The sequence below is a fragment of the Arvicanthis niloticus genome, chromosome 8 (genome assembly GCF_011762505.2).
Source record: "Arvicanthis niloticus isolate mArvNil1 chromosome 8, mArvNil1.pat.X, whole genome shotgun sequence".
NCBI classification, from domain to species: Eukaryota; Metazoa; Chordata; class Mammalia; order Rodentia; family Muridae; genus Arvicanthis; species Arvicanthis niloticus.
Genome location: NC_047665.1, coordinates 13,885,962 through 13,913,858, shown reverse-complemented (window position 1 = coordinate 13,913,858; position 27,897 = coordinate 13,885,962). Strand labels below are relative to the sequence as shown.

The 27,897-nt window shown below is 36.5% G+C and overlaps 2 protein-coding genes across 2 annotated transcripts in view; one reads left to right on the top strand and one right to left on the bottom strand.

Annotated features, from left to right (window-relative positions):
- Positions 1-27,897, bottom strand: part of Cenpp (centromere protein P) — a 176,937-nt gene that overhangs the window by 79,525 nt on the left and 69,515 nt on the right. The window lies entirely within an intron of this gene.
- Aspn (asporin) lies at positions 47-24,385 on the top strand. Its single transcript, XM_034510786.2, has 9 exons — positions 47-207; positions 290-372; positions 7,262-7,537; positions 9,684-9,796; positions 12,382-12,595; positions 13,852-13,962; positions 20,246-20,339; positions 20,561-20,699; positions 23,244-24,385. The coding sequence occupies exons 3-9, from the start codon at positions 7,285-7,287 to the stop codon at positions 23,439-23,441; spliced, it is 1,122 nt and encodes a 373-aa protein (XP_034366677.1). The 5' UTR covers positions 47-207; positions 290-372; positions 7,262-7,284; the 3' UTR covers positions 23,442-24,385.

Sequence of the window (27,897 nt, the reverse complement as noted above, 5' to 3'; positions counted from 1 at the left end):
TGAATTATTAAACTCTTTTTTTTTTTTAACTTTCCAATCTTCCAGTAGACGTCTAGAGTTTAGCTGGAAGTTTTGGCTACGATACAAACAGTGATGGAAAACATATGAGCAGTAACAAGTTTTAATCTCGCTCTTCAGTACTAACATGGACTAATCTGGGGAAGCAGTTTATTCCAGTATCACCCAGGCGCAGCCACACAGAGGCTGGTAGGCAGGCTGGATTTTTGTTCTCTCTCTCTCTCTTTTGTTTTCTTTAAATGTAACACTTCTTTATCTTTTCTTCTTAAAGAGTCTTGAGGATACTTACATTGCAGTTAAGTAGTAGAGGGTGGATAAATTCTACTTTGAAGAAAACTTCTCTCTTCTGACAAGGTATGTTTTCATGTCTGTATTACATGTACCAATATACAGATATTTTATTGTTATACTAAGAAAGCACTAATACTATTAATAAACATTTGTAAGTTATATGGTAAAATTTAAACCATAGTGTGTATAGCTCCTTAGGATTATATAAAAAAAACCTGTGAATTTTGTAACTAAAATTACTTTAGTTTTATGTCTTATAATAAATTTATTTTAACTATCATACATTTTTAAAAACAAAGTGAAAATCTTTCACTAATGCTTTATTATGTTAACATGACTGATTTTAAAAAGTAAATAGACAACTTATACAATCTTTTAGGGAAACAATATTACTTTAATAATTAATGTTAATGAAGTTTGAACATATTAGATATATTAAATGAAAGTTTTTAACTATGCAAATCTATGATGCTATTTCTTTAAATGGGTAAATTATTCAAATGTCATTTTTATCTATACCACTGAAAACCTGTATTTTTTTCTTGATAAATGTCTTATTGTACAATGAAATAGTACTGGGCAATTATAATAGAAATCAACATAATTTCAAGAAAGAATACCCATCAGTAATAGTTTAACTAGGTTTATATTCCATATGAAAAATAGGAACTCCTTTGATAAACCTCATACTTAGACTAACACAAAGATTTCCTTTGTCCTTTCACAAAGTACACCTTTTTTTTTTTTTTTACAAAGTACACTATTATATCTTAGATTTTAAAAATTAATGCTTTCACCACTTTTCTCCCAATAATCTAAATAGAACATAGTATTCTCTCATGCTAATGTGTTCAGAGGAATGGCAGTCATGAAAACAGTGGCCACATGTTATAAGGACTGAGTCACAAAGTCACAAAGAACATGAGGGGTTTCTGTGTATCATATCAATTGCTCTAAAAGTAGCATGCTTTATTATTTTATTTTTCTTGTAATCCAACCAAGAATCATTGTGTTGGGAAAGAAAGAGAGAAAGAGAGAAAGAGAGAAAGAGAGAAAGAGAGAAAGACAGACAGACAGACAGAAAGAAAGAAAGAAAGAAAGAAAGAAAGAAAGAAAGAAAGAAAGAAAGAGGGAGCAGATGGAGCACAAGCCCCAGCTCATGTGGAAGTATCTGAGCTGCTGTTTCTCGTTTGGTTTTGGCATGAAGCACTGTAGTGTAGTAGTGGAAAGAATGGAAGCGATGCACTCTTCTGTTACAACTAACCACTACATGAAAAATGAGTATCCTGATACCTGACCTGAGGCTTGACACAAAACAGACTCACTTTACAAGCACTGCAGGAAATCTCAGAAAAGTAGAGAGGCAAGAATGTTTTGCTTTTAAAACAGCAGTTGCTGAATATAGCCAATAAAGAGAAAAAATGGTACCTGAAGAAAGAAAACTAGCTAAGTCCTTAATTAGAATGTATATTCCCAAGCTAAAATTAATTAAAAGTGTTGTTTTAAAAAGTATTTTGTCTATGAACAAATAGTGCAGTGACTAAATTTCCCAGTGAATGCTTGGACATTTATGTTATTGAGGACAAGTCTGCACCTTGATCACACCTCTTGTAGTCTGTATTCTCTCTGTAAGAGACACAGAACATGTTATGTCACATTTATACCTGGAGCTTATAACATATCTATGAACTAAAATAGTCAAGTTGTCAAGTGGACCTTTAAAAATTAGTGACTTATTTACCTAACAAGGTTCTGAAAGAAAACAGCATCTCACTTAGACAAGATTTCCGTTTCATGGTTGTAGACAGTTACATGGTAAACAGGAAGCCTCTGGACTTCTTTGCTGCATTTCTAGTGTTATTAATGAAGTCTGAGGGGCTGATCAGACCTCATCTAGACTTTTTCAGAGGAAAGCTGCTTCACTGTCTAGAAGTGACTGTGAAATGAAAATCTCCTCAGAACATGGTTGAAAGCTTTAGTAGAGAGGAAAGAAGAAGTTGCCTCAGCTCTGTTGCCTCCAGGGAGTTCTGGAAGCCCAAAGCCTAAACTTTCTCCTCTGCAGAGTTCCTGGGAATGATGTCGAGAGCTGTCTCTCAGCTCTAAATGGTTCTGATTTATTAGTAACAGTAGGAACACTGGGCTAGTGTTCCCAAGAGTATTCTTATTAAGACTACAACTTGAGACTCAAAACCAAAACTTTCCATGAGTATAATAAACACTGGCAAAATCTGTCTAAATCAGGAAAATATTGAGAACGAGGTATAAATATTTTTTAAAGTTTTAAAAAATAGCACAATCTGAATGCTACCAAAACCAATAAGCTTGACTCCGAACTGTTTTAACAAACTTAAAACAACCACTTTAAATAAGAAATAATAAAATATTGTTTTACATATTTTTTTCTGAATGATAAAAGGCACTGTTGTACAGTGCTCTCTCTTATGCACTAAAATATTATCCAGTGGTGAACAGCTGTACAATTTGACCACTCCTCAAATCTATAGCAGAGACCTAGCAACATTAATGGACAATCCCTCGGTATACCAAGGCTGACCTCTGTTTTCTTTACGAGCAACAAACAGAGAACACAGAAAGATAAGTATTTTTAAAAACGTTGAACAGAGGATAAAACTAGTTTATAGAACTATTAAGAGGGAATCTCTGTTTTTAATACAAAGACTTTCATTAGGAAAGCCATAGGTGGCCAAAGATCTAAAAAGGTGATGTGCTCCCTAGAGTACTTTCATTGACATTAATGTAGCATGGTCCAGACTGTTTAGGAACCTTCATTAAGAGGTAGTTTCACTGAGGTAATAGGCTATGAGTATACAGATCTGTAACTTTCACCAGAAAAAAGACAAACTGCTGTTTAGGAGCTGGTTGCCACAACTAATTACCAAGGCTCCTTCCTCCACTATGACAGGTAATGCTGAAACTAGCAGGCAGAAGTCAATTCATACATCATCCACTACAGTTTTGAAAAAGATAAAGAAGCAGTTATGAACTACCACTGTAATCAAAAAGGAGGGACTGCAGCTGATGCTTAGTGAGTCTGAGGTGGAATGTGGAAGAAAAGCAAACCCATTACTGTTCTGCTTCCTGTTTCTCTGCCCCATGTGCTTTCTTCTTACTTTCTTACCTCCAAATCCAACTTCTCCTACCCCACCCTGGTCCTTAGCTTGAACCTCCACATAGCGCTAGGGAATTACTCTTGAGCTTGCTCAGGCAAGTGGGCTACAGGAATCTCTGTCACCAGCATGTGGAACACATACAAATGAGTCCAGCCCTCAACTCTGCTGCCAGGCCACATGGAAAATCAAGATGTGTTCTTGGCATTCACTCTGGAACTCTAACATATTTCTCTTGTTATATATACTTTAAAATTTTCCACAGTTTTTTTTTTTTTTTTTTTTTTTTTTTTTTAGTTCTATATTTCAAACACCTTAGTGTTAAAATAGTTTTTGTTCTTATACTGGAAGCAAAAGCTCATGTAATTTCAGTTTTTACACTAAAAGGATTTAAACAAGAACAATCAGCCAATTTAATAATCCCCAATTTTCATTTCTTATAATCTAGAAAATGGGTCTAAGACCTTAAAACACTGCCTGACATTGCGGTGTGTGCCTTTAATCTTAGCACTTGAAAGGCAGAGGCAGGTGAATCTCTGTGAGTTTGAGGCAAGCCTGGTCTACAAAAGCAAATCCAGGACATCCAGGGGTCTGTTAAACAGAGAAACTCTATCTTTGAGATTTAGGGGCACAGGATGAACAGACAGACATGGTAGGGGTGGGGTGGGCTTACAGCTGGCCAACAACAACAAACAAAAAACCAACTACTGACTGGGTGGGGTGGCACACTTCTTTAATACTAGCACCTTGGAGGCAGAAACAGGACTATCTCTGAGTTCAAAGTCAGCTTGGTCTATATAGCAAATTCTAGGGCAGCCAGGACTACATAATATTCAAAAAACAATGAACACAAAACCCCTACCCACCCAAACAAACAGACAAGCACAATCACACAAAACAAAACAAACTTCCAACAACAAAACAAACAAAAACAAAAGAAATGCTCACTGAATAACTAACTCTGTCAACCTCAAACTAGGCTAGGCCAAAGACAAGACTTCAAATGATACTAACTGTAAGCTTCCAATTGCTAAAGTTAAAGGTGGCTGTATATCTGAAAGACAGAGCTGCAATGTAAGGATGCAGAAGAGTAAAGTAAAGGAGCCTGTGATGAACTTCAGTTGGTAGAGTGCTTGCTTAATACTCGCACCTGGGTTCATCTCCAGCACAGTACATAGTGGTGTAGACCTGTGATCTTAGCACTTGGGAGGTGGGGACATGCACACTAGCTGTTCAAGGTCATCTTCAGTTACACAGAGAATCCAAGGTCAGTCTGGGAGTATAAGAGGCCCTGTTTCAAAACAAACAAACAAACTGAAAAAGTGAGAATCAGTGACAACTTAGAAGTCAGCTAAGGACCTAAAGCTAAATTTCTAGAGAAAGACATTTTGGAGCCTGAGGCTAAGTTGATACTAACAGTAAGAAACCAAGAAAACACAAAAAGGAGTGAGGTAAAAAGATTGATGGAAGCAGTTGTGGTGACTCTTACCTATAAACACATAGCATTCTAGTTGCAGAGGCAGAAGGAATGTCCTTGAGTTCAAGGATAGCCTGATCTATATTTCAAGTTTTAGGCCAGCCAAAGCTACTTAGTGAAACCAAGTCTCAGAAAACTGAATCAAATATAATAGATCACAGGTAGGGAAAGTGAGAGTCACTACAATCCTATGTAAGGGTTTCTAGATATTCCAGAAGGGAGATCCCACAGTAGCAAACAGGCTGACAGTTACAGAAACAGGTCATCTTGAAGCTACTGGGCCCTTATCATCAGCACAAATACCACCACTGTGGAATCCATAAACCTTGTCAATCACTTTACATACTTATGCATGTGTGCACGCAGGGCGTCATGCCTGCACAACAAAGGCTTTCCTGACTGCAGCAGCATCAGCCCAGCTCTATTCCTGATCTTTAAATTCAGGAAAAGGCAAACTATGTAGATATTAAAGTTAACTCCTGGGTTCTGAGACACAGTAAACAGTTGACTACAGGATCAGATATTCTGAAATTGGGCCAGACATGACTGACTAGAGTTCTCTACTGAGTCACCATTGACACACAATGTAGACTGTAAAGTGACGGTAAAGTGACTGAAGCTCAGAGACTTTCTGTAGAGCCCTCTGCTCTTGACAGTGTGCATATATATTCAAGTTGAGACTTGGTTTTACTAAAGGACATCACTGGTATGTATCTATTTTTGATGACTTTACTATATTTTTTAAAAATGTCGAAGAATGTATATATTTCATTGGTTATAGTAGATACCTATAATCTCAATATCTGGGACTGAAGCAGGGAGATCAACCTACAAGAAGCATGAGGCTAACCTGGGCTTTCAGGGAGACCCTATTTCAAATAATAAAGTAACAGTAAGAATAACTCCCAAATAATGATATGTAAATATATCCATGGAAATATGAGACATCAGATGGTGAACTCATGCTCTGAAGGTTCTCCTTGATACATTCCAGTTTGTATAAGCTTTAACACACACATAGATACACAGACACGCACACACGCACTCACGCACATATACACTCCTAAAAAAAAAAAAAAAAAGCACCTACCAGAGACAACTATTCAACCACATGAACTCAGTAAAATAATGAACAATAAAAAATAGTTTGGCCATCAGATGGTCAAGATGGGGTATTAGATAACAGATCAGATTAGAAATAAAAGATCCCAATGACACTGTGGAAAAAGTTATCAATAACGAGAAAGAGGTTGAGTAAGATAACAAAGAAGTCAGTTAAGGAAAATGTCCACATGTCTAAGGGCCACTGAGGATATTCTTGGATAGTGACATAGATATTACCAATGGAAGGTGTTAAAACACTGTTAGTTACAACAATTTTACAATTTATTTTCTAGTTATAAAAGAAATGTATATTTATAAAATTAAATAAAAAAACAGAAGACAAAACTCATCAAGGCTAGGGATGTGCAGTGGGTAGAATACACACTTAGCAAGTCCTAAGTTTGATCCCTAGCACCACATAAACCAGGTATAGTGCTAAACCCCTGAATCCTAAATGTGGGAGGTGGGGGCAGGAGAAGCAGGCATTCAAGATCATCCTTGGCTATGTAAGGAGTTCCAGGCCAGCTTGGGACATGTGAAACTATATTTAAAAAAAAAATTGAAGACTTAATTCATAGTTCTATCACTGTAGTTTATCAGATTTATTTGTATGAGCTATTTTTTTTATTTAGAAATAACTATAGATTTTAAAATACTTGCTTCTTTATTTCACAGAAAATAATCTATATTTTAAAGTATCTTTGAAAACATTTTGTTGGTTAAAATACATTTCACTTGACAAATACATCCTAGTTTTTTATTTTCTTTTAACTAACAGAACTGTCTTTATTTTTTTATTATACATTTTAGAATTATTTCTTAAGATGTGGCTATTCTAAAAATTCAGAATAAAAAGAAAACAAAGAGATCTTATTCAGAGAGTGTTTCTCTTATCAAAACTAAGTACTTCATTTTAACTCCCTTCCCTGAAATTGATCTCAAGGTATCATGAGGTTAAGCCTGCACTTCCTAGTAAAATTTTGTTCCAATCTCTCAAGTATTGCTATTATGAACATGTACCATCATGGACAGACCCAGCTGTTTAATTAATAGAATTACTGAAGCTCCTTCCCAAAACATATGCTGAATGCTTTCTAAAAAGTTTTATGTATTTAATCTTACACTGCATAGCAATGGATAAGAATGTCATTTTATCATAATTTTGCCAACACTAGAAATGTATATAACAAAAGTTGTATCTTTTGAAACTCTAATTTAATACTCAATGTCTACTGAATGCCAGGTTGGACTTGTACACAGGCCAGCATGAAGGAGTATATGATGCTACTGCTTTTGGCTGTGTGCTCTGCCAAACCCTTCTTTAGCCCTTCACACATAGCACTGAAGAATATGATGTTGAAGGATATGGAAGACACAGATGATGATGACAGTGATGATGATGACAATTCTCTTTTTCCAACCAAAGAGCCAGTGAACCCCTTTTTCCCTTTTGATTTGTTTCCAACATGTCCATTTGGATGCCAATGTTATTCTCGAGTTGTCCACTGTTCTGATCTAGGTAAGGACTGGAGTCAGTTTTGTTTTGAAAAATATTGCTATTCCGAAAAAGTTAAGGGCGTAAAAAAGTAATCATTGAACTTTCAAAACTCTATTCAGGCACTGTAAAATGGTTTATTTATGCTCGTAGGTGGAAGGTGGGTGTGGCAGAACAGGCTTTTAGTTCATAATACTTAGGAAGCCAAGACAGAGGAGAGGACTAAGTTACAGGATGACTTAGGTAAAAATAGAGAGACCCATATACAAAATAAGAAAAATGAAGTGGTGGTAGATTGCTGCTCACTACCCTGGTTTTGATATTAGAACTGCAAAACAGGCAGAGAAATGTTTAGGTGTAGACTACAGCAGACCAATACTTATTAAAAATTCAGAATAAAAAGGGAAAAAATCCTTACATAGAGGATTTTTCACTTCTCAGATCTAAGCACTAAAATTCCAATTTCCTTTACTACAATTCAACTCAAAATGTCAAGAGGTTGATTTTGCATTTGCCAGTAAAATTCTACAATAACAAAATACAGTGCCTGTCCAGAGCAATGACATAGAGTCATGTAGACTTCTTGAAACCTTTAGACATTTTAAATGCGATGTTCTATTTGTTATGAATAATTTGGGTTTAGAACTTCCTAGAAGTGATTGAACTAAAGTCTATTTACAATTTATCATTCTTGCTGAGTAACTTCATTGTGCTGTTTTTGTTGCTGCCACAAAATAACTTATAGGAAGAGCCATTAATTTTGGGTGGCTGCTCATTGCAGCTTATATATTGGCAACCAAGAGGAGAAAGGCAAGACAGAGGAAACAGGGAGAAAGGGGTGGGGAAGCAAGGGTTAAGCAGGGAGAAAGCAAAGGAGACAGAGACCGAGAGAATGAATACCAGTATTAACTAACTTTCTGATCTTTACCTCTTGTATTCAGTTTCACCACCAGTCTAGGGAGGGTGTCACCCACATTCAGGCTGGGTCTTCACCTTTAGTCAATTCTATCTAAAATTGCCCTTAGATATATCCAGAGGTACACTTTAAAATCTAGCCATGTTAACAATCAAGACTAGTTAGTTTCAAGTTAGATATGCATATCAATTTGACACCAAAAGAGGAGGAAGAGGAGATCATGGTAAGTCAAGTTTGAAGGAAGGAAATGGAAGAGGGAAGTTAGGTAATTATACTATAATCTTCAAAAAAATGTAAAAGAACTGTGCACCTTTACCTTATTCTGAAACAGCAAAGGCAGCCGTTGTTACTGCTAAGAAGAGTGGAGACTAAAGGCACAAGGATAGAAAAGCGGTATGAGTTAAATCACTTTATTCTTGAGTTAACACTGTAGGTGATAAATGAAATAATTTATATCTCACATCTACATGCTAATCAAGATATTTGAAAGTCCTGTAAATAAGATTTACAGTCAGTTAGAGGAACTGAATGTTTACAGGTAAAAGAGTAGTAAGTTTTTGTGAATATGCATAAAAATAATCTAGCATATCTATTTTTTCTAATCATAACTTTCTACTTACTTGTTAGTCTATTTATTTATAAATATTATAAATATTTATAATATAATAAATATAATATAAATAAATAGACTAAAGAGTAGACCTTATAGACAGGGTCCCACTAGGTAGGTGAGGCTGGCCAACAACTCGTCTGCCTGCCTCAGCCTCTGGTGTGCTAGGATTAAAGTCTGGTGTATACAACAACAACCAATTTCCTTTTGGTTCTTCCAAAAATGAAAAAATAAAACCACAAAACCAAAACAACAACAACAACCAACAATGGTCAAGACCTTATGGTCTAGTTTCTTGCTTAGTCAGTTTCACAGCAAATCTGTGAAAAAGCAATCATTTTTCAGCACAAAGAACACCATATAAGCTATTGCTTGTAATTTCTACACAAAGCCAAACATAACCTATCACCATTTATTTCACCTTGGAGCCAGCCAGGCTCAAGACAGGTAGATACCTTATAAAAATAAAAAATTACTTAAAAAGATCTTAAGATTTTTCAAAAGATAATGGCTTTTTTTTTACAACTTCTAAATCTGATGTTACTTATCATCATGAATTTTAAAAATGTACATCTCTACAAGATTACTAATCTCGTCATTAGCATGAACATCTAGCATCTGTGACATATTTGTTTGTTTCTCAGGTTTGACATCGGTTCCAAGCAACATTCCATTTGATACTCGAATGGTTGACCTTCAAAATAATAAAATTAAGGAAATTAAAGAAAATGATTTTAAAGGACTCACTTCACTTTATGTAAGAATCTATGCTCATATTTTCAAATACTTACTTGAAAATCCTTATCACTGCTGAAATAATTTGTTACATTGTATCAGTGTAAAGATATCTTACTTTCCTATGGTGTCCTATTGCAAAGCTCTGGTATTCAGCCAAGTAAACACTGTGTATTTAATTCAATTAACGTTTATAGAATAATAGCTAGATAAAAGGTTACAAGGATGAGAGCAGAAATGAGTTCATAATCAGATGATTATGCTCACTATCCACTAAAAGGAGTAAGAAAAGAATTATTGTAAGCGCTTGGTGGCCTTTGATCCCAGCACTGGAGGCAGCAATAGGTGGATCTAAGGCCAGCTAGAGCTACATAATGAAACCCTGTTTCCAAACAAACAAAAAATAATTATCTATACCAATAATCAACATAGTATATAAAAAATCTTTACCTGAAGCCACTGACTTAAGATCTCACCACAGTTCTCTAAAGCACACAGACTATATTTAGGTGACTAATATATTCATGTAAGTCATCTTTCCCTGATCTCTGTAAAAGGGAAAGAATTTCCTCTTCCTCTATTAACAAACATAATTAATATTTCAATTTCCTAACATTGCCTAGGATTTCGAGCCTTATGACCCTTTCTGACTTAATCTGAAATTCAGTTAGGATGAAGAGTCTGAGTGTTCCCTGACACAGCTGTGGAGGTGTCACTGGTCCTGTCAGCACTGCCCTTGTCTTGCTGAGCTGAGGCTAGGATGTGCCAGAGGAACAGCTCTGGCTCTACACTGTATGGTAAGGTGGGCCAGAACTACCACTTCCAGGCCATTTCTCTATGCTTCTAGGCTGTGCTGGAGAAAATAAACATGTTGTTTATTCTAAGAGAAGAGAATTCATAACCATACTAGGTCTTGCCTATAGACCTATTTGTATATAAAAGAAACCAAGTAGTAGTATACTGCATAATTTGAAAAGTTTAATTATAATCTTATCTTACATGTCTTTAAAAGAGAATCATAATGTTTTGGGGATCTTCATTCTATTTCATGCTGCCTCCTTGGTGCTGGTACTCTCATAAGAAAGACAGCACACAGAGTGACTGGGATCCTTGAACACCCTCAGGCGTCCCCACTCACTTCTCCCTGTGGTGTCACAAACAGTGACTGCACACTGCATTTTCTTCTACACTGTTTGTTAGTGATGAATCTGGGCTGCAGGACAGCCAGTTCCTGTGTAGAAGCCAACACTGAGAGTACAGTTGACCTGGGGCTGCTCTGCCATCATGCCAGGCATTACGTCATTTGGCATGTGACAGAGCTGAATGAGAGCTGAAGACAAACCCTTACCCTAGTTCTATTACTCATCACTCCTTTAATGTAATTTCAAAAATCCAACAACTGCATATCAATCAGAAAATCCAACAACTGCATGTCTTAGCCAGAAAACAAATGACAAGACTTAAGTGCACTACAACAAGATCTCATTGAGGCATATACTCATTAGACAAGGCAGCTCTGACCTTCACTTAGAGAATAACAACAGGCAAGCCACTTTTCTTTATCATGTTCTGTACTGTAGTACTCAAAGGAAAGCTTGATTTAAGCTCACGGGGTCAAGTGGAAGTCATAAGCTACCTTCGCAATCCACCAGGCTGTAAAAGCCAACCCCTTACCTCATTTTCCTGCTAACTAAAAAGAAACACACCCTTAGTTGTTATCATATATTCAGAAAGGAGCCTATTTTGCTAGATAGCAGCAAGAAAGTCTCCCCTCTTTTAGGATTAATCTTTCTTAGGTGAAAACTTTAACAGCCATGATTTGTCAGGAAGAAGGGTGATTAAAGAGAGAAATAAAGGCCAGAGAGTAAATGAGTGAACATGCTCTTGAAGGAATTTGTGTGCAGTTGGAGTGTGTGTGTTAAGGAGAAACAACTCTGAGCAATCTCACAGCAAGACATAATGAGTCTAATTAGAAAAAGAAGAACAGCGTAGACAAAACTTATAAAAGAAACAAATCTCAAGCTACTACTTGACAGAATCAGATTATTAGAGGAACAAAAATGTCCTGAAGATGCTAAGAAACCTGCCACAACCCTTGGTAAACAGAAAATTCTTTCTGCTCAATATAGCAGAGTTGGAAAAGACAGAAATAAATTATTTTTGCAATGTAAATGGTTACTGTGAATGTATTAACAACCAATTCAAAGTTTAAAAAGATAAGACTGTATCTAACTAGTAACAGCCTTTAAATATTGTACTTTTCTAATTCAATAATATTTTTAAAGCTGAAGTTGTAATTGGTATTGTTAGCTAATATACAAATGATAGAAATTATACTGATTTCCATGACTAATTCTTGTAAAATACCAGTAACCAATCCCATAAACCAGTGGTTCTCAGCCTTCCTAGTGCTATGACCTTTTAAAACAGTTCCTCCTGCTGTGGTAACCAGAGACCATATTGTTGCTACTTCGTAACTATAATTTTGCTACTGTTATGAAAAAAATCTGTGGTTTTTGATGATCTTAGGCGACCCATGTGAAGGGGGTTATGACTCACAGGTTGAGAACCTCTGCCTTAAAGTCTATCTTTCTATGCTTTATCTAGGCTCTGATTCTGAACAACAACAAGTTAACAAAGATTCACCCAAAAACCTTTCTAACCACAAAGAAGTTGCGAAGGCTATATTTATCCCACAATCAACTAAGTGAAATTCCACTTAACCTTCCCAAATCATTAGCAGAACTCAGAATTCATGATAATAAAGTTAAGAAAATACAAAAGGACACGTTCAAGGGAATGAATGCTTTACATGTTTTGGGTAAGTTTTTTTCCCAATGAATGGACATCTTGAAATTGTAATTAATGGCCAAATTTGGGCTATTAATACTCTAGTTAATTTCAAAAATTAATATTTAAACCTAGTCATCTATTAATAAACAAATTAAAGTTTGAAAAATTATAGGACATAAAAGGAAGTTTTGTGATGCTCTCTTTTTCAACAATCTCCTGACACACTTTGATCTACTTTTAGGAACTGAGCCCTAATTAATAAAACCTACTCTATTAAATTTAAATGGTTGTATTAATCATTGTTTAAACTACACAATCATGATGTACACAATTAATTCTTTTCATATTTGGAATACAAACCTAATTTTGGCTATCAGTTTTAAAATTAATACAAAGAATATTTTATTGTACAATTTGAATTTCACTATTTTATTTGTGATGCCTGTCATACGACTCTATGCCATCTCCCCACAACAATCATTCAAACACCTAAGCATGGTTCATGTCCATAAACTCACTTAGCCCAACCAAGTGCCCGGAACTTATGAAACAGCTTCTTACGTTTATTACATAATTTATAATTGACATATGCTATTTTAAAAATTAAGAGGTAGGGCTAGGGAGATAGCCCAGTCAGTAAACTGTACAAATATAAGAACCTGAGTTTGATGTCCAGAGTCTACATTAAAATGTTGGGCATGATATAATCCCAGCATTGGAGAAGCAGAGATGGGCTATAGTTCAGTGGCTAGTTAGCCTAGCCTACTTGGCAAAAAAACTATCTCAACAAACCAATCAAAGGTAGTTATGAGTAAATACTTTATGTCAACTTAAAACACCATGAAAAATTGGATAGAATCTTAGAAATGACATACAAGAGTAACCTTTGGCCTCCATGAATTTGTTCACATGTACACAAACTGTTTAAGAGTTAACAAAATGGAAAACACAAATACCCTGATGTAAGAAGTGTTTTCCCTGCTGCATCATTACTGTAAATGGACCAAACCATCTGCTTATGGTACACTGGAAAGGAATGTCATCACTTTAGTGGCTCAAAAGAAAAACAAAAATAAAAACTTGTTATACATTCCAGTTTATGAAATTCAAAGCAATGTTTTTCTGAGGTCGACAGAAAGAAGAGTGCACACAAGTAGGTATATTGAGTGGAAATGAGAATGGATAATGAAGAACACACTTCTCCAATATTCTTCAGATGTGTCCTTCTGTTGGTGAGTTGCCATGATTACCGATTTGTGCTAAATCATGTCATTTCGTTCACAGAAATGAGTGCAAACCCTCTTGATAACAACGGGATAGAACCAGGGGCATTTGAAGGGGTGACAGTATTCCATATCAGGATTGCTGAAGCAAAACTAACCTCAATCCCAAAAGGTTTGTATTAATTTTACTCAAAATATGGTGTTTTAAAAAATACCATCTTTTCCCTGTCTTGAAAAACAAACAAAAATACAATCTTTCAATAAGTAAACATTGTTATGTATTATCTGACATTAACTTTTAATATTGAAAATGTCACAGTATACACTGTCAGAACTATGCTACGATCAGAAGTCCCAGCACCAGTGTATCTGACCAGTATAAAATTTAGTACTTTTCCACAAACAGAGAGGCATCCAATAGTGATCTTTTTGACGTTAAACCATAATCTTTTTTCTCAGTAAGAATAAACACTAGCTGGGCGGTGGTGGCGCACACCTTTAATCCCAGCACTTGGGAAGCAGAGGCAGGCAGATTTCTGAGTTTGAGGCCAGCCTGGTCTACAGAGTGAGTTCCAGGACAGCCAGGGCTACACAGAAAAACCCTGTCTTGAAAAACCAAAAAAAAAAAAAAAAAAAAAAAAAAAAAAAGAAAGAAAAGAAAAAGAAAAAAAGAGAATAAACACTAAAAAGCGATGAGCTTTTTATTTTCCTTCTGTTTTTTTCTGACATTTATTCTTCTAAACCTCTATAGAGGTGGAGAATTCTGTAAAGTAAAGGGCAGAGGAGGTTGAATGGGCCAGAGACCCTTATCATTAGCTGTGCTGCTACAGCTGAGGGGGCAGAGACTGTTATGCCAGATGGGGGCAGCATTGGCTTTGGCAAGAATATGTCAGTCACAAAGGGCTCTGAGACATCTTCCCATGGGTCTGGTGAAGATTAACTTGCTAATACAGTAAAGACTTGAAGACACTGTATGGCATATAGCAACAACCTTACTAAAAGAAGCCCTGAACCTTCCGTCCTGATTTACAGGACTGAAGCAGGCACTCTAAGAAAAAGATGTTCCTTCACTGTGCTAGATATCTTACTTTGGAACTTGCTACCCGATGTTTTTTGTGTTGATGACTATCTGGATCAGAAACAAACCATATCAATAACATTTTTTTTCAATTTCAATATCTATCAGAAAATAGCAATTTGTCCCTTTCTACTACTCTGATCCAAAATGAACAAAACAAAGACTACAAGACAGTGAATATGATATTTTAAATACACATGAATTTATATGGGGCTGGAGAGATGGCTCAGCAGCGCTCAGAGCACTGGCTGCTCTTTCAGAGGACCCTGAAATTCCTACTTGCCCACAAGGCTGCTCACAACCCCATTTTGGCTTCCCCAGATATCAGACTTGCATGTGGTATACAGAAATATATGCAGGCAAAACCTATAGATATGAGATTAAATTAAAAAATTAAATTATCTTTTCACTTCTTTGAAAGATGTATAAAGTAGAAATAGGAAGACCATTTCCCCCACAGGAAAGAACTAGTTTAATTCATATGTATACATATAAATCACCTTTAGAGTTGAAGTGGTTGTTTAACTACTGTAAGAAACCCAAAATTTTGTAATTTTTATAGCAGTGACAAAAAAAAAAAATTGTACCCAGTACGTCAAACGTACACAGTTCCTTGCATGTAACCTGGCATAGAGCACAGAGAAGCCAGAGCAAGGAAAGGAGTGAAGGTAGGGGGTGGGGACAAAGGAGGATTTGATGGGTGGGAAGCAGCAGCCTAACCTGGCAGGATAGGTGATATCAGTATGTGTAACCATTCTTCTTCTCCTAAATATACTCTAATTACAATTTCCTTTAAAAATCAAAGCATATTTTAAGTTAATTTTCAGGATTCCTTCACAGCTTAAGCAACTATGTCTTTACAAAGAAACCAGAATCAAACGTTTCAACTTACTATTCTGTCACACTTTCTCTGACATTCAAAAACTCTTTAAAAAGTTATTCACTAAGATGTGATAGTCTGCATGCCAAATTCTATTAGAATATAGCGTACAGCAGGGTGAAATATCAGACACCCCAGGAGGTCTTACCAGGAAGAAAGTGGAAAAGGTCTTCTTTCCTGTTTGTGTAGGAAATTCTACTGCATAGTCCCACGTGGGTGGGGACTAACGGGTTTGTGGTGGGAATAGATATTCTTATCCATGAACATGTTACTATTTGTTAGCAGCAGATGGGCTTCTGCTAGATTCTCATCTCTGCATGTATCTCTGCTCATCTTAGAGGCTAGGGCCCATTCTGTTCTCTGGTCACTCACCTTCCTCATGTCCTAACAACAATGGTCCCCCTAAGTTTATTAAGCTCCCCACTAAGTTTGCTCTTCTCTAACTTCTACAGTCCATCCCAGAATAGGCTGACACAGGACAGTATCTAGTAATTCCATGTAATGAACTGTCTGTTCCAAGAGATTGACAGTCCCTTTGTCTTAAAACTGAAAGTATCATATAGTCATTATAGAAATATAATTAAACTCAAACAGAATTCAAAAAATTAGAATCCTGTTAATTTAGAAAAATCACTTTTCTGTTCTCAAGGTTGTTTACTTTTATATTCAAATTAAATCCAGGTATCAAAATGAATTTAGCCATAAGGTCTACTAATAACAATAATATTCTTCAATATTCATTCACCAGTTTCTACCATTAATACTGCAAGGAAATGTTTCAGCAAAGGTTGAGAACAGGAAGTTTTTCCAGCAAGATAACTAGAATCACAGGTTGACAATACATTGAAAAGTGACTACCAAAGTGAGGTTTGCTCAAGTCCCGGTCAGCTTATTTCTTTTTTTTTTATTATTGGATATTTTATTCACATTTCAAATGCCATCCCCTTTCCCCAATTCCCCTCCCTAGAAAACCCCTATCCCATGCCCCCTTTTCCTTTTTGCTTTTATACAATTTTTTAAAGTGCTAATCAAAGGCTTTATAAGTTTGGTAATGCTCAATCAGAAGTGTAACCCAATACCCAACTGAGATATATCAACTATCTTTGACTAGTGGAGACACGTGAACATCTGCCTCCATGTCCCCCCCCCCTTTCTCTCTTTCTCTCTCTCTCATCACCTAGCTTTTCCTCTCCTTCTTGTCCTCTTCTCCTTACTCCTTCTCTTCCTCTTACCTTAGCTCCTCCTACATATCACCCCTCCTGTTAAAATAAAACTTTTCTCTCAAAAATACAATTAGAGCATAATTATACCAATTTGTACCAGTGAGGTACAAGATAGTCCTAATACCCAGTCCATCATTTTGTTGACTAACCAGAACCTCTGTCATCTCTCCTAACTAAAACACTTAGTTCTGAACCTGGCTTTTTTCTTGACTTTAGGATCAATGTCAGCTGAAAACCATCCACTCAAATCTTTTCTTTCAAAGCAAATAGCCAGGATTGGCTATGAGACTCTAAGTTTTCAACCCTGTCAGAAATCCAGAATGACTGAGTTAACTGAAATTATGGAAAGCACAAAGCATAGCTTCTAAAACTTAGCCAATTTTTAGAGTCCACTGAACACCTGGATAGTTCCTATACTACAAAACGTTGGAGCATCCGATCTTCAGCCTTCTGGCCCAGGATCATCTGACAGACCTTAGTGATGCAGAATTATTAAGGGCTGATTACTCTGTCTAGGCAGATATAATCAGTTGACTATTCTGCAAGTGTGTTCTTTTCTAGACAGTTGTTTGTAGATGGAAAGAGGCAATTCTGCCTAGTGGCTGTCTCACCACAACTGGAATAACTCCAAAGATGCTCAATTTCTTCTTGGAATCCAAGACAGGAAGCTGTCAGGAGCAGACAGGTCTCTACTCAAAATGAACATTAATACAGCAATGTTTGTAATATCAATTCTGTGGACTTCTGACGTTTTGAAAACCAACTATCCATGTAAGGTAATCTGGACTGTTACCTGTTAACTCCTCTCAGCTATTTCAAAATAAAATATACAGAACACCCTAGCAATAAACTCCAAGCCATGAATTTGCTATAGGCCCTTAACACAGAGACTAGCCATCTCAAATTAGTTAAGAAAGTTAAAGAAGGACTGGGTCTAAGCCTTGTACTCCTAAATGTATTATACAGGCACAATGCCTACGAGAGTAACAATATTCATCTCACTTTTATATCAATAAGAAGCTTGTACCAATGGAAACCTTAAATTTGAAGTCAAAGTAAATTTTGTACCATTTAAGAAATTATAACCTCATCTTTTTTTTTTTTGGTTTTTTCGAGACAGGGTTTCTCTGTGTAGCCCTGGCTGTCCTGGAACTCACTCTGTAGACCAAGCTGACCTCGAACTCAGAAATCTGCCTGCCTCTGCCTCCCAAGTGCTGGGATTAAAGGCGTGCGCCACCACCGCCTGGAATAACTTCATCTTGATAACAATTATACAGATTTCTACCACTAGCTTATGGCTATGAAATAAATCCTAGCTAATCCTCCCTGTTCCAACAGAACCACTACTTTCCCCTAGAAAGACAGTCCAATATTAACCACCTTAGTCCCCAAGACCAGGGCATAGGGGCGCTGCCAGTCAGCTTATTTCATGCCAGCTACAAATGCACAGGGCTAGGATCTGGTCACAGTGTGAAAAGAACAAATGTTCATGGGTTGACCATCACGTGACAGGGCACTGCAGCTGAACTTCTCATAGAAAATAACTATTACCAACTGAAAGAGTAAGTGCTGCAACGGACTAGGCATCTCAACAGGGTAAAATTTTGTATACTGACATTGTTAAGAAAAAATGACTTAATAGGAAATACTGGGCATTATACGAATTTGCATCAAAGAGTCAAACTTGTCTGCTGCTTTTTTCTATAAAAATAATGTCACAAAGTAAATAATCACAGAAAATTATTGAAAACAGTTTAGTTAATGAATCCATAAAGAAAGAAAATATGGCCGGGCAGTGGTGGCGCACGCCTTTAATCCCAGCACTTGGGAAGCAGAGGCAGGCAGATTTCTGAGTTTGAGGCCAGCCTGGTCTACGAGTGAGTTCCAGGACAGCCAAAGGCTATACAGAGAAACCCTGTCTCGAGTTTGGCTTGCAACTGGGAATCTCTGGCCAACCTGGGGATTCTAGGAGGACACTATCTCAATCATATTTCCAATATTTAGTAAAGAACAGATCAAAGTAACAAACCACCAATGCCTAAGGCATCACATGAAAGATTACCTACCCCATCTGGATCTGACGGCCAAGTCACAGAAATAAGAAGTCAGGGTCCTGATAAACAGTATCACCTGGAAGCTGCCAGCCAGGTCTAAAAGACCTCAACCAAATTAGTCACTCAAACAAATCAATAGAAAGGGAAGGAAATGCAAAGAATATGTTATTTAAACTTTTGGTATGTGTTTGTATATGTATATATGTAAAGTAGTATACTAATTGTGTTTTAAATTTTTTATTTTATGTGCATTAATAATTTTACCAGCATTCATGTCTGTGTGAAGGGGTCAGAGTCCCTGGATATGGAGTTGCAGACAATTGTGAACTGCCATGTGGGTGCTGGGAATTGAACTTGGGTCCTCTGGAAGAACAGCAGTGCTCTTAACAACCGACTCATTTCTCCAGTCTTATTTTAAAACTTTATTTATGTATTTATTTTTGTTTGTTTGTTATTTTAAGACAGGGTTTCTCTGGGTAGCCCTGGCTGGTGTCAGAGAACCACCTGCCTCTGCCTCCCAAGTGCTGGGATCAAAGGCATGTGCCACCATTACTCAGCTGTATATTAATTGTTAATTAATTGTTGATACTCAAAATTTGGGACTCAAACTTGAGCCTGCCACTTAGCTACAATCTCAGTTCTTGGGTTGTGTGCTTCTGAGACAGGGTCTCACATGATAGCCAGGCAGCCCCTGAATTTGCAATCTTCCCACATCAGCTCTCAAGTGCTGAGGACATAGTTGTGTGCCATCACATCCAAGGAAGAAGACTTTAAAACAATGGAAGACAACTTAGGAAAACTGAGGAAAAGAATACTAGATAATAAAGGATTGTTGTCAATTTTGTAGAATATTATAAGGTGGTTATGTAAAAACTAAACAAAAATATGACTTTAATCAGACACCTAATAAAGTAGTCACAGGTAAAATTTCATCACACAGTAGATTTCAGCTAAACTCCTGCCAGAAAGTGACTGTATAAGCAAGCAAGTAAATAAGTAAGTGAAGGAGATGAAGTGGAAACATGAGGCTAGTTGTTGAAGCAGGACAACTATATGGTGGTTCATGAAATACTTTCTACTTTTGAGTATGGTTGAAAACTTCTATAATTAAACAATTTTTTTAAAAAAAGAAAGCATTTGAAATACCTGCCTAATTCCACAATCTGGGAAACAGTCACTGAAGCCTGGCTTTACTTTGTCTAACATACTTTTCTTTTTAGGCCTACCACCAACTTTACTGGAGCTTCATTTAGATTTTAATAAAATTTCAACTGTGGAACTTGAAGATTTTAAGCGATACAAGGAACTGCAAAGGTAAAAGTTCTCATAGTCTTCACAGAAGCACGGCAGCATTAATAAAGTGGCATTAATAAGAGAATGTACAGGGATCTACTTAAGAGAGTGTGAAGGGCAAAAAGGGAGAGGACCACTGTTGTCACTGCCTATGCTAACAGGCTCACATTCTACAGAGGGTTATGATGGTTTCAGCAAATTCTTATCAAATCTAACCACAATATATTTTATATCATCTATAGGCTGGGTCTTGGAAACAACAGAATCACAGATATTGAAAATGGAACTTTTGCTAATATACCACGTGTGAGAGAGATACACTTGGAACACAATAAACTAAAAAAAATCCCTTCAGGATTACAGGAGTTGAAATACCTCCAGGTAAAACACTGTGCTTGTGTTTGATAGATATGGGTGCTTTAGTTTGCAAAGAACACACTAGTGCATCTCACGCAATGATCCAACAAGCAACAACAAATCTTTAAACATAATGACTCCAGTGTATGGGTAGGGCAGCATGAGGAGAACACTTTCTACACAGATACCACTCAAGAATAAGACCCTCTCCATCCACACTTTTACCTACTGAAGTTGCTGAGATCACTGTGACAAGCTGTTCATTAAGCAAACCTTAAGTTGTTGAAGTTTCTCAAGCAGGATTAGCCAGGATACTAAGTAGAATCATGTGTCTTTTGTTCTAGAAACATTTCACAAGGCAAAGGTAGAGGGCTAGTATCCAGGTGCTAGGGTAGAATTGAATATACAGTTTTAAACATTCATACCAGAGAATGAAATTAACTGAAAAATGCCTATTCGGAGCATGCATTAGGTTTTTTTTTTTTATTTTTTTTTTTTTATTGCTGTAATTAGACCACAATAAGGTAACTTATAAAAGACAGAGCTAATTTGGCTTAAGGGGCCACAGGTTAGGCCCATAATGCCTATGATGCAGGGTGAAAACCCTGTGGCAACAGGTGGCTGGAGCAGCAGCCCAGAGGCTCATATTCTGATCCACAAGCAGGAGGCAGGGTACACTGGGAATGGTGGGAATCTTTTGAAATCTCAAAGCTCTCACCCAGTAACACACCCCCTGCAGCACAAGTTCGTATTACCTAATCTTCCCCCAGATAGCTGCATCACTGGGGCCTATAGAGGCCAAGTTTACACTACTTACAGAGCATAAGAAGTTCATATAAAGCTACAGATGTAGTTCAGAGGTATGGTGCTTACATAGAATGTGTGAAGCAATAGGCTCAATTCTCAGCACCCTCACACTCTCTAACAAGCTCACATTTTGTCATTTCTTACTGGCAGAAGTCACCAAAACTGAAGATGGCATTTTGCACATAATTCTATAAATTTTTGGTTTTTTAGGTTCTCATCTATGGCTCTCATATGAAAAAAAAAATCCCTATTTCACTTCAATCCAGTTTTGCCATGTTCTTTCCTTATTGTGCAGACTTTTCTCTCAAGCAGTAAAGCAAAAGCAACTAAGTATAGAGGACTATTTATACTACATTTTTTTCTTTGTTGTTCTTTGAGATAGGATCTCATTACATAGTCCAGGTTGGTCTCAAAACAACTATGCAGTACACACATTTTAAAATCTCATAATCCTCCTGCCTCAATCTCTTGAATGCCAAGATTAAAGGTGTGTATCACCATGCCCTGATTTTTTCCTATCTTTAAGTTTTATTCACTGCACTCTGGAGACTCAAGCCGATAAAAAATGAACTATGTGTGGGCTCTGACATTTCTGTAGTCATGAACACAGCCCAGTTTTCTCCCTCAAGCCATGTCCTACCCTCACCCCAATTTCCACATCTACAACTTTGCACTATAACCTAGCATTTCATAATAGACAAAACTTTAATACAGTAAAGAACAGAAATCCCAAGTTAATGATAAATATCTGCAAAGTAAACAAATCCAGGCCTACCCTGGTTTTACTCTCATTGAGTTTAATGTTCTAATACCTTGCTACGATAGTGAGCAGTGGGAGAAATATAGAGGAGCCATATAAACTATCTTTCACAATATCCTGAGACTGATACAGAAAAGAATAAAGAAACAGTTAAAGACCAAACATAGTTTAGTCGGCATCTGTCTATATTATTCACGAACAGGCTCAGATCAATCTTGGCAAATAAAAACAGATTACATAGGTGACAGGAATAAATAATGTGACCAGCAAAAGACACATAAATATGGCATAGTAGTGATTATATGTGTAAGGTGAGGGAAGGAGAAGGGAAAAGCAACTAGCTAAGATGACCAAGCTATGTATGCTGGATGGTGACACAATTCTATGTGACAAAGTTCTCCCCAAACACTTTGCATAACACCTAAAGCTTGCCTTGGTATAAGTACTTAACATGTATAAATGAATATATTTTACTTATGGGAAAATGCTTTCATATCAATATAAAGGAAACAGATGAAGCTAAAATGTGGTGGTGCACGCCTTTGATCCCAGCACTTAGGAGGCAGAGGCAGGCTGATTTCTGAGTTTGAGGCCAGCCTGGTCTACAGAGTGAGTTCCAGGACATCCAGGGCTACACAGAGAAACCCTGTCTCAACCTTCCCAAAACAAATAAGCAAACAAATAAGGAAACAGATGAACAAAGCTATAAATTATAAATAAATCCTGACTATATCCAAGAATAGTGGTTTAAATCTGCAACCCCAGGTACTAGTCAAAAGGCTGAGGCCAGAAGAGCAAAAGTTTAAGGTTAGTTTATAATGTAGCAAGATTTTGTCTCAAATAAAAATACTAAAGATTAGAAGTGCGGCTCAGGAAGAGAATATTTCTTTATTGTGCATGAGGCCTATGTTCAAGATTAAACAACCCCAACTATTAATAAAAACCTCATTTCTTTTTATATTTATTGGGCATTTAAAAATCTTTTTATTTCTCCACAACAGATAATCTTCCTTCATTATAATTCAATTACAAAAGTGGGAGTGAATGACTTCTGTCCAACAGTGCCAAAGATGAAGAAATCTTTATACAGTGCAATAAGTTTATTCAACAACCCAATGAAGTACTGGGAAGTACAGCCTGCAACATTTCGCTGTGTTCTTGGCAGAATGAGTGTTCAGCTTGGGAATGTTGGAAAATAATAATTAATGACATCCATTCAATATAAAATTTAAAAATGTATACATTTGGAATACTTGAACTGTCCTAGTAATGGTAGTATTATACACATAAGTAAAATTCTATTCCATGTGGCCAATGACAAAAAATTTCAACATAATTTTGCCTAATTATTGATACTCAGAATAAATGTCTATTGCAGTGTCCCTTTGCACATGAACGATTCTTCGTAAATCTTTTGCTTGAACATTCTTTTTTCATCAATAAAAATGATATTCAATATTTAACCCTTTATTATCAAGTCAGTTAAACAGAATTGTACTGTAAACAGAGTGCTTGACTTAGTAACATTTGTGTCATATCTTTGCTGTTGGAAAAACAAATCTGGCAAGAACAGCATTATGAAGAGTACATATATTTTTAGTATCTCTTTAATAACTTGGGTAGTACTGTAATGTTCCAATAATGTTGGGATATATGTAGTTTGACAGAATCGTAAAATTCTCAACTTATAATAAAGCTTCAAGTATTCACTATCAACAGATAATATTCATTAGAGTTGGTTTTGGAGCTATAACACATGAATTTCTTTTTTAAATTATTATCTGGTTATAAAATTGTAAAAACATAATGACTGCTAATATAAAATCTATAATGTGCATTTTATGATCAGTTATATAAGCTCTGAAGAACACAGTAACTACTAGGTTACATAGTGTTATTACTTCAACTAGGAATATTTCAGGATATCCTTTTGAAAGAGTATGGACACCAATCAATTTTATATCAACTTATCTCTTCAAATATGCACATTGGGTAATCCCTGGAAACACAGCTAAGGTGACAAAAACTGAAAACTGAACAAAACTTAAGAGTGCTTTCATGTGTGTGGTTTTTTTTAACTGCTGTTAATGAATTAAGTAAAAATTGAAAATAAGGAAAACATTAAATACTGGTTTTAAATAAATCTATGTGTAGTCTGGCTTGTCTACCCCAATCAGAAACATACTCTTTTTTTTTCTTAGAAAATGTTCTAGTTAGGGTTTTATTGCTGTGAAGAGACACCATGACCATGGCAACTTTTATAAAGAAAAAAACTTAACTGGATATGGCTTACAGTTCAGAGGTTTAGTCTGTTATCATCATGCAGGAAGCATGGAAGCATGGAAGCATGGAAGCATCCAGGCAGACATGGTGCTGGAGAAAGAGCTGAGAGTTCTATACCTTGATCCCCAGGCAGCAGAAGGGGACTGTGTCACTGAACTTAGATTTAGCTTGAGCATAGGAAAGTTCAAAGCCTGCCTGACAGTGATACACTTCCTCCAACAAGGCCACACCTCCTAAGAGTGGCACTCCCTGTGGGCCAAGCATTCAAACACAGGACACTATGGGGTAGGAGTGGGGGGCATTCCTATTCCAACACCGCAGAAAACTAACTTATTTTAATATGTTATGTGTGTGTGAGCACCATTTGCATACCTGATAAGACAATTGGAGTCCCTAAAACTAGTGTTCTAGATGGTTAAGAGCTACCATGTGGGTGCTAAGAACCAAACTTGGGTCCTCTGGAAGAGCTGCCAGTGCTCTCAACCACTGAGCCATCTTTCCAGCTCCTTATATTTATTTTCAACTACCTCAAAATGTAGGCTTCAAATTTTTTGGGTGGAAGAAAAACAATCCTATAGATATGTAATAAAAAGGGGTAGAATTTGAACACCGAGGTGAATGGATAAATAACATCTTTGTCTTCAAGGCAGGTTACTCAACTTCAGCACCATGGGTATTTTGGATCCTCATTCTTGGGGGGGTTGGGAACTGCTATGCACACAGCACAATGCTTCAGCTCTCTTGTCTCTACTCCCACAAGTAATAAAATCCATTGTGACAATGGACAGTTTCTCCAGTTATTGATCAATGTTAACTGTGAGAATACTGGAAATGACTACAGAATCTCAGCTGGTTGAGAATAGCTGCTTTAGAGGAAATGTACTTGACAACTAAAATGACATAACTTAGGAAACCTAGGCTAAAACTGCTGCTTTGAAAAACTATGGAGAGGAACACAGTGAGACCCAAATAACAAAGGCTTATCGCTAGTATAAGTGGTTCAGAAACAGGAGTGTAGGACTTTGAGTAGGATAACCAGTCACATTTATAGTCTGGAGCAGGCCACCCCCTCAGGGTCTGCTTCTTCATCTGTACATAATACATATATGAGAGCAGAAACCAATGAAGTTGCTGTGATTACTAAACGAAAGTGTATGTAAAATATTTTTTCTTTTTTTAAGATTTATTTTATGCATGTGAGTACACTGTCACTGTCTTCAGACACACCTGAAGAGGGCATCAGATTCCATTACAGATGGTTGTGAGCTACCATGTGGTTGCTGGAAATTGAGCTCAAAATCTCTGGAAGAGCAGCCAGTGCTCTAAATCCCTGAGCTATCTCTCCAGCCCCTGTGAAACACTTTGCAAATCATAAATGTTCATAAAACATAAACATCTATTATTGAACTGTGGACCAATGAGAAAACTAAAAATGATGAGAAAAACTAAAAGATGAGAATTCCTTAAAAATAAAATACTATAAGGGCAATGATTCTAAAATTAAAGATTTAATGATTTGATTTTTATCTTTACTTATGTATGTGTGTTGGTGCTTTGTGTATGAAGGCACCTGTGAAGTGCAGAAGAGCATGTCAGATTTCCTCTGAAACTAAAGTTATAGGCAGTTGTTATTTGCTCAAAATGGGTGCTAAGAACTTAAGTTCAGTCCTCTGGAAGAGCCCCCAGCACTCTTAACCACTGAGCTATGTTTCAAGCCCTTCCAAAATTAAAATATTTTAATGTTTCAGCAATTTCAATGAAATATTTTTCTATAAGTTACGCAGTAATACATAGCACTAATATATATATATATAAAAGTCAAATATTTTATGATGTTGGAAAAATGCAGGTCTTTAAGTTAGTAATTAAAATGTAGTTAACACCAAGATCAGAGTTATGTTAACAGGTAAGTCTATAATGAAAGCTGTGGAGCTTAAAGAGTTACCAATTTTTTTTTTTTAAAGGAAAAGACAGATGAAAAAATGTAATAGTGGAAATGATTCCTGAATTCTTGCAGTTAACTTGGTGCAGTTAATGTTTTTGTTTCTCATTTCACAACTGTTAGTAATTTTGGTTTAAGTTCATGAAAACAAATTATTAGTAAAGTCTTAAGCTGCCAGAACTGCACTGAGGTTTTTTTCCATAAGCACATTTTAATGGTAAATATAAAAAATGTTGCTCCCTTAAGATCCATCAAAGACGCTGGGCGGTGGTGGTATACACCTTTAATCCCAGCACTTGGGAGGCAGAGGCAGGCGGATTTCTGAGTTCGAGGCCAGCCTGGTCTACAAAGTGAGTTCCAGGACAGCCAGGGCTACACAGAGAAACCCTGTCTCGAAAAACCAAAAAAAAAAAAAAAAAAAAAAAAAATAATAATAATAAAATACATAATTCAATGGTCTTCACGATATTCAGAGTTCTGCAACTACCACTACAAATCAATGGTGGAACACTCTTATCATTCCCAATACAAACCATGTACTACTTCCCTTACTTCCCTTATTCTCTGACAAATCTACTTTTTTCTGTATATAGTCTTAATCTGGACATTTAATAAAGCAGAATAATATGGTGAGGTTTATCTACCAGAAGTCCATTGTTTCTATTGTCAAGCAATATTTAATACAATATTTATGGATTTACTTGTTGCTGGGCAATTGTGCCATTCCCAGTTTTTGACTATTATAAAAAATGCTGTTATGAAAATTTGTATACAAATTTCCAAGGGGGAGTCCATGTAAGCATAATGTTACTGTGCACTAGGTAAGGATTATCCTTTTATTTTTCAAATGCTGATTTCTCGGGGGTGGGGGGGGCTGTCTGGTTGCAATCTGAGCATGGCATTGTAATGCTTATTTTAAGTATCTCCTGACAGAATGCTGTGTAAACATCACTCCCATTTATTCTCTGTCAATAAAAGCTGGTCAGCCAATGGCTGAGCAGAAGAGAGAATAAGGCTGGACTTTAGATCCTAGACAGGGGCAGGAGAGCGAGAGTGGGAGCAAAAGTAAGTGTATTAACTGTGAGGAAAGTATTCAGGAGCCACCAAGGGAACACTCCTGGAGCAGAGAGAATCAGACCAATATTAAAATGTTTGTATCTCAGGGATTTTGGCTGGGAGGTAGTCAAATTAGCTTAGAGAAATAGAATATATTAATAACTGCTCAGGTACTATGCCATGAAGATATTAAATAAATCTTATGGTCTTTGTCTTACTTATTTGGGAGTTAGCTGGAATAAAGAAAAAATTAACACTTTTAAAATTAAAATAATATATGCATGTTTTCATATATCCAGGAGCATTTAGCACAGTGTCCTTTTGCAGAGATGCCTGACTGTCTTCCAGGTGGAGGTACTGCTTTATGTTCCCAC